The sequence below is a fragment of the Aplysia californica genome, unplaced genomic scaffold (assembly GCF_000002075.1).
Source record: "Aplysia californica isolate F4 #8 unplaced genomic scaffold, AplCal3.0 scaffold00190, whole genome shotgun sequence".
In the NCBI taxonomy this organism is placed as follows: domain Eukaryota; kingdom Metazoa; phylum Mollusca; class Gastropoda; order Aplysiida; family Aplysiidae; genus Aplysia; species Aplysia californica.
Window position 1 is genome coordinate 428,203 of NW_004797460.1, and position 7,990 is coordinate 436,192.

The window sequence follows — 7,990 nt, forward strand, 5'->3', positions numbered from 1 at the left end:
CCCCCCCCCCCCCCCCGCCAATCTATCTTAAATAGAAGTCTAGATGTTTGCAATTGAAGGGGGTTGGGTTGTCTGGTTTCAGAGGTAAAATTAACGAAATAATGGCGTCCGAAATTTGGCAGCTTCAAAAGCTTAAGAGTTCTTGTAATCTGTAACTTCACATTGTTGTACCTTTAATTAACGTGTTTCGGTAAAATTCACAGTTAAATGTCTTTTTACAAGGGTATGAAAATTCTTGACACACCCCACCCAAAACAACAACAACAACAACAACAACAACAACAACAAAAGCTAATAAAAATTGCTGATCGTGAAGAAAAATGTCGTTTTACTCAAATGTCTGTATTTTGACGAGCGCCTCATTTCACCACGAAGCCTCACTTGTGTGCATATAATTGTACGCCAAAAAAAAGTTTACTTTTCCGGCCCGAACTATACAGGGAGAGAACTAAGTGTGGCCAATTACAGTCTAACTTTCCTCCGTCCTCAAACATCCCAGCGAATATAAGCGAGTTCCACAAGATGAGTTTTACACTGTCAGACCCGACAACTTCCAACAAGATGTGGGCTCCTAGTGGGGGAGTCGTTTGTTTGGCGTTTCTTCTCACCATCACAGCTGTCTACGGGGCTGTTGTCTCCACTGGCTCTCTACAACAGGTAAATTACATAATATTTGTGATACGCCTAATAGGAAATCTGTCTTTAACAACAATTTTAGGAATTCAGTTACATGTATATATGTGAGACATTCTTGGAACACAAATTTTTAAAAAGTATGTTACTGTTGTACGTTGTACTGTATTGTAAAGCGGTCAGAGCCAGTGCACTTTAATCGGGATTGAGCGCTATATAAATGTCATTTATTATTTATTATTAAATGTACCCCTCAATCAACATCTCAACCGAATTGGAGTAAAGCAGTCTGCTGTCTGCCCACTATGCGACTACACCTCAGAGATAGTGGAACATCTGTTCTTCTGTAGAAAACTATCTGATTTGAGGGGATGTTTTCTTCCCAAGCTACCCCACACATCTAATTGCCTCTACTCCTCAAGACAACAATTAGAACAGACATGCAGCTTTTACCGAATGGCATCATGCAGAAGAGTTAACGCTTACATGATCCTGGATCGCTAACAACAACAAGAACAAATGTGAGACATCGTGGTGAAATCAGGTTCTCGTCATAATAATGAAATGACAGAAACTGTTATTTTTTTGTCTGTTTGGCATTTTTAAAATCAAATTTTTGTTTTTTGACTCAACACCTTCAGGGTATAATTTAAAAACACTTTTCTGTGTGGATTTTACTGAATTTTTTTTTATTCAAGGCATGTAAATTTTCACATTTTAAAAACTCTCAAGCTTTGCAAGTCGTCAAACTTCGGCGGCTATTTTCTCGCTAATTTTATTCTGAAACCAGGTGACCTCCACCTCCTTCAATCGCAACTATCTCGACTTTTATTCATGATAGATGAGTATCTTTTTTCAACAAAAGCAGGACAAATGAACAGGTTTTAAAATGATACAATAACTCCACTTGTCCAAAAATTGACGAGCGCCTGATTCCACGGCGTCGTAACACAAGTACAAAATATTTGTAAGACGGCTTATAGAAAATTCTTTCTTACGAGTGTATGTATAGAAAAATGTTGCTAATAGGCACACAAATGTATATTTTCAGTTTCTAAAAGGACTCTCAAGCTAAAAAAATAACGCAACTTTGACAGCTATTTTTCTGGTTACTTTTACCTCTGAAACCCCTAAATCCTCCATTGACAAATATTTCGACTTCTATTCCAGATAAATACAATGGACACTTTTTTCATCCAAATAAAGACAAGTGAACAAGCTTTTTGATCATACCAATAACTCTACATGCCCAAAAATTGACGAGAGCCTGATTCCCCCGCGTCGTGTCTCATAATATCGTAGTCTCCTTAAACCAGGGGACAGTCTAGTTATTGTATATAGTCTAGTTATTGTGATCTCTTTATTACTATAGAAAGGTCTAGGGTATTCAATGGGAAGATGAGGACAAATTTAATATTTTCGGTGGGTGTCTTGAAGAAAATAAATTGCCTGGAGGAGATGACGATGATGATGATGATGATAATGATGATGATGATGATGATGATGATGATGATGATGATGATGATGTTGGTGTCCTCGACAATAATCTTGGCGTCACGAAATAATTATTGCTTCGTTTGATTAATTCCAGGATGTTCCCACACGCGTGCGGCTGTACAAACGATCTGTGGAAGCAGTTCCAATAAGGACAAATGAAGCAGGATTCAGATATCTCCCGCCAGGTGTCGCGACAGACACAATAGAGTGGCTGGACCCTCCATTCCGACCGCTGTCACTTACGTCACAGGTCACCAACGATGCCATATCGGTTACATTCCAGGTCAAACACGTGACCTCTGGGATAGTGACCAAACCCCTGGCGACCGTACAGCCCCGGGAGATCACAGTGAGACATTTGCCCGCGGGAGAGGGCACGTCAAACGTTACTTTCACCATAGACGCCAGCTACTGTAAAAGCAACAGAGAATCGGCCACTTTCTGGTTTGAGGGAAATGGCAGGAATGAGAACAACCTCCTTTCTGTTAAAGTTCTCGTCTGCAATTTCGAATTGACCCCAGAATTTAGAATCTCCCAAATTAACCCCGAGGAAGGTCAGAAACCAAAGAAGTTTGTCGATGACGTGAGGTCTGCAGATGTTTCCCTGGTTCAAGTTAGCCTGGAGAACAGAATTGAAATCGTTGAAACTGGCCAGAACATGACCATACCCATTATTGTTCGGCACAACGGTGAATCGTTGTTTTTTATAACGCCTGTGTTCTACGACTCCCTCACCGATACATTTACCGCTATCGAGTTTATCATCCGTAGAGGCTGGCCGATTGACACATTTGAAGTTAATGACTCTGCAAGCGGATATTTTACCATGCGCGAAGTCCAACTTCCACAGGCGGACCAGGAGTCCGGGGGAGACCCTACGTCTGCGGATGTGCGGAGACTGGACCTGACCCTGGCCACGTCGTCTGGTCACTTCACTGGGATGGTCCACGTCTCCGGACTCTCTAGTGGGGGTCCGAGCTATCCCAGGCCTGGCCTACTGATGACAAGCACGTACTCCGACGTCCCCATCCTTGTGAAAAGACGAGACCAGGAATACCCAGTCCCCACAGGGAAGTACTTGTTCCGGCAAGTGAGAAGCGTAACTTGTGCAAGTAGAGGAAGCCATCGCTCTCCCGGGTCGGATGACATTTCAGACTGCACTGTGACTTGCTGGGTAAACGGCAGAGACATCTCGAGCCTGCGGATCTACAGGGAAGGATCAGAAGGACGTGGAGAGAGCACGTCGGTGTCTCAAGTCTATCAGTACCACGCTGAGGCGTTCCTGAACCTGGGGCCGACGCAGCGATCACTGGTCGGGAACTATGTGTGTGAGGTACAGGGGCAAAATGGATCTACGGCGAGTATGACGATAGTTGTACGTGTCAATATGAACGACTAAAATTGTAAATACCACGGCGTTGGTTGGATAACGACACTGCTCCACTGTGGCTCTACAGGACGCACTGAAAGACATGTTTTACAATCATTAAAATTTCTGGAACTTTTTACTTGACTTTTCTTTCCTCTTGTATCGTGACGTGTCGATGGGAGACACAGTTCTCGGCCTAGGACGCCTGCTGTTAATAAGTTGTCTTTTTACTTCCATTGGTAGATGCTACTGGGTGAGTAGTGGCGACAATTGGTAGGTTACTGAATTTGCTCTTTGGGTCTTGAATTCAGTTTCCCTGCCAAATCCCCCCGTTATATGTACAATAAAAAATGCTTCCCACATATTAAAATTCCTAAACTTGTTTGACTTGTATTCTTTCAGAGGAGATTTACAATGGGCATGGGTTTTTGTAGATTTTCTTTACATCTGATTTGGCAATGATGATTCACATCTGACCCTTTTTTTCATTTTTCGAATCAGGCTGTTTGTATGTTCTTAGAAGCTGTTGAGGTTTGCATCTAAGATGATCTGCATCAGCGAACGTGAGTTCATTTACGCTGGTAAAATTGTCAATGTATTTACTTTTTTCTCTGACGGCACTGTCCATGATTACGTTAAAGTAAAGTAAAGTTGTTCCCGCATCCGATCCGGACATTGAGGATTGCCTTGTTTATGAGACAACTTCCTGGGTCTTCGACATATTGTGGTAGGATGGCCAGTACCTTTCCACGCCGCCTTTACTTCCCCAACTCGAAGTCAGGTACCCATTACTGCTGGGTAGGCAGGAGGGGGCGAAAAAAATCTGTGTCCGAATTTATGCTCAAACTCGGACTTTCCGCTTCCGAGACGAGCGCAGTTACCGCTCCTCCACCTCACCCTCTATGCATACAATAATCTTACATATTCAAAAACTCGGGATTTGGAGACCTAGCTCAAGAAAATAACATCCCTGAGACAGTAAAGGCTTTTTTCGTCTGACAATTGGCATGTCTCAATAAGTATCTTCCTCAATCAAAGGCTTCTGTTCGTGTCATGTACAAATCACAGTTTCAGACCCTTCAGCTTATTATAATCTGAGGATGTCGTAGTTTTACATAAAATACAAACTGAAAAAAAGTGTCACGACACGGTGAAATCAGGCGCTCGTCAAATATAGGGCACACGGAGTTATTTCAATCTTGTTAAAACCTGCCCATTTGCCGCGCTTTTGATGAAAAAAATATCTGTTTATCTTGGATACAAGTTAAGATATCGGCGAATGAAGGAGATAGGGCAGCCTAGTTTCAGGGTACAATTAACAAGAAAATAGCCACCAAATTTGAGTTATTTCCTTAGCTTGAGAGTCCGTGAAAACTGAAAATGTACTCTTTGTATGCCTTTAATCAATGTTTATCAGTAAAATATACGCCGAAATGTGTTCTTTGATGTACTGGAAAGGTTTTGCTAGAAAAACAAAAATTCATATAAAATTCCCATACCTGCGGAAAAACGCCAGTTTCTGCAGTTTCATTTTTTTGACGAGCGCCTGATTTTACCACGCTGCTTTACATTAATGTTTCCGGCAAGCAATGATTTTATAAGTCTTTGATTGTACGTAAACCTTGTTGCTTATCCTTGAGGGCAGATTCCAGTGGCTTTTTTTCAGAAAGCAGGGTTTAGATGAAGTAATGCAAGGTGGATTGCAGATGTTTGGAACTTCATCAAAATATTGGGACTATCGTTATCGTTTTTATCATCTCCGGGATTGGATGAGAGATAGAATAATCTGGCTAGTATTGTGAAACGTCACTGGTTTGTTGTCTGTGACAAAGTCCCAATCACAGCTTCACTCTATATTATGTGTCACGGCGTGGTGGAATCAGGCGATTGTCAGTTTTTGGGCATACGGGTGTTATTGGTATCATCTTACAGCCTGTTCATTGGCCTTTCTTCTTTTTCTTCTTCCTCGTTCTCGATGACAGCAGCTAGACAGTCAGTCCGATGTCGTGTACAAACTGTGTAGTTCGCTTCAACTCTGAAAGACGGCCATAGAGTTTTCTCTCAAGGGGAGCCACATTCTGCCACGTCTGTGCGCAAAGGGTGGCGTAGCGCGGGCAGTGCTGAAGGATATGGTTGGCATCCTCTTGGTCGTGTCCACATTCACAGATCGCTGTTTCTGTTCATTGACCGCATTTGTGGTTTTAAAAAAAGTCTATTTATGTTGAAAAATACTCCAGTTATACGCGATTGAAGGAGGTCAGGGTCGCCTGGTTTCAGAGGAAAAATTAGCGAGAAAATGGCCGCCAAAGTTTGGTAGCTTCCGTAGCCTGAGAGTCCTTGGAAGCTTAAAATTTTGTTTATGCATTAAATCAATGTTTTCAAAAAAATGCAAACCGAAATGTGTTTTTAAATGGCCAAAAAAAGGTGTTGAGTCAAAAAGAGAAAATTAGAACGCCTGATTTTACCACAATGCCTCACATAATATGATTTTTAAAAGACAGTTTCATTCGAAACCGATGATGAATATTGACTATGTTCAATGAAGAATGGCTATTGTAGATCCTTTCCGATCGGGAATTTCCAAATTGACATTGGCCATTACAAAACAATACTTTTGTCTCCGCTCTCTTCTCTCTTTCAGCTAATCGACGGAGGAGGAGAGAAGGAGGGGGGGGTGAGAAGGAGGGGTGGGAGGCTGGGGGGGGGGGTACTGAAGGTCAGGGCTGCGCTGTGGTGATCTGATAAAGGGCATTTTGTTCTTCATGTTTACGCGACAACTTTTTATTCCACAAATGAATTCTACATGTCGAAAACCATCTTGAGACATCAGTATGAAATCCTTATTGTGACTTCCTTTTGAAGCAATTAGATTTTTTAGATTTATTAAAACGCAAGAAAGGGTTGAATGGGTTATCAAGAGAGATAGACGGACGAAATGCGAGGTTTTGGGATTTGTGGTTGTGTGTTAGTGTGTGTGTGTGTGAGTGTGTGTGGGTGTGTGTGAGTGTTTGTGTGTGCGTGAGTGTGTGTGTGTGTGAGTGTGTGTGTGTGTGCGTGTGCGTGAGAGTGTGTGTGAGTGTGTGTGTGTGTGTGTGTGTGTGTGAGTGAGAGTGTGTGTGAGTGTGTGTGAGTGTGTGTTTGTGTGTGAGTGTGTGTGTGTGAGAGAATGTGTGTGAGTGTGTGTGAGTGTGTGTATGAGTGTGTGTGGGTGTTTGTGTGTGTGAGTTTCATGAACAGATGATGCGTGTATGTGTGTATTAGGTGTGTGTTTATGTGTGTTTATGTGTGTGTATTATGTTTGTGTTTATGGGTGTGTTTGTGCTTATGTGTATTTGTGGGTGTCTTTGTGGGTATTTGTGAGTGTGTATGTGTGTGTTGACGGTTTATTCTGACAGACCACAGAGGTTCTGAGCATAGTGGTATAGTCTATGTGCTTCCCACAGGCTAAAGTCAAGCATAACTTTGGAAATACAGGTACACAAACACACATACACATACACAAACACACACACACACACACATACACAAACACATACACAAACGCACGACATATTTGTATGATCTACAACTAACAACTCTTCGTTTTCACTAAACGTTTACAGCAACACCATCTTAGTAGATAAAGGAAAGTCTTTTTAAGTACTCGTGTTCCTACGTGACACACAGTGGTGAAATCAGGCGCTCGTCATAAAAATGAAATCAAAGAAACTGTCATTTTTTCTGTCATTTTGGCATTTTAATCGAATATTTGTTCGGGTTTTTTTATTCAACACGTTTAGGGCCCATTTTAAAACACTTTTCTGTGTGGATTTTACTGAAAAATATTGATTTAAGGCATGAAATGTAAATTTGCAATTTCTAAAGACTCTCAAACTCAAGCTATGGAAGTCGCCAAACCTCGGCGGCCTTTCCCCCCCTAATTTTATTGTGCAACCAGTTAGATCTAACCTCCACCTTCTTCAATCACAAAAGTCTCCACTTTTATTCAAAATAGATGAACCATATTAATTTTTTTTTTTTTTTACCAAAAGCAGGACAAACGAACCAGCTTGAAAATGATACACGTGGAGCTCAAAGGACCTTACGTAGTTGGAAGCGCCGTAAGACCTTACTAAAACTAAAACTAAAATGATACAATAACTCCACGTGTCCAAAAATTGACAAGCGCATGATTCCACCGTGTCGTGAGACATATCCCTTTGCGCGCTCTCCCTGTCTACACTTCTACTAAGACTGTCATCACCATGAGGAAACTTCCAGGAGAAAAGAGCTAGAAGCTATCTGGTAAAAGACACACACTCTCAGGGAAATGATTTAGCAGGTTGGGGTGTCGGAAGAGGTTATTTAGTACATGCACAACGTTTATGATAATGATTCCTCACTTTTGGGAAGCCCTTGTTTTCATTTCTTTGTTAATAATGCTGATTTGTGCGCTCTCACTCTGTCTTTCTCTCTCTCTTTCTCTCTATCTTTCTCTCTCTCTCTCTCTCT

At 41.7% G+C, this 7,990-nt stretch overlaps 1 protein-coding gene across 1 annotated transcript; it reads left to right on the forward strand.

Annotated features, from left to right (window-relative positions):
* The first annotated feature begins 481 nt into the window (after positions 1 to 481).
* Positions 482 to 3,873, forward strand: LOC101854085. The gene is made up of 2 exons (XM_005098675.3): positions 482 to 657; positions 2,225 to 3,873. Exons 1-2 carry the CDS (start codon positions 523 to 525, stop codon positions 3,527 to 3,529), a joined length of 1,440 nt encoding a protein of 479 aa, XP_005098732.1. The 5' UTR covers positions 482 to 522; the 3' UTR covers positions 3,530 to 3,873.
* The last annotated feature ends 4,117 nt before the right edge of the window (positions 3,874 to 7,990 follow it).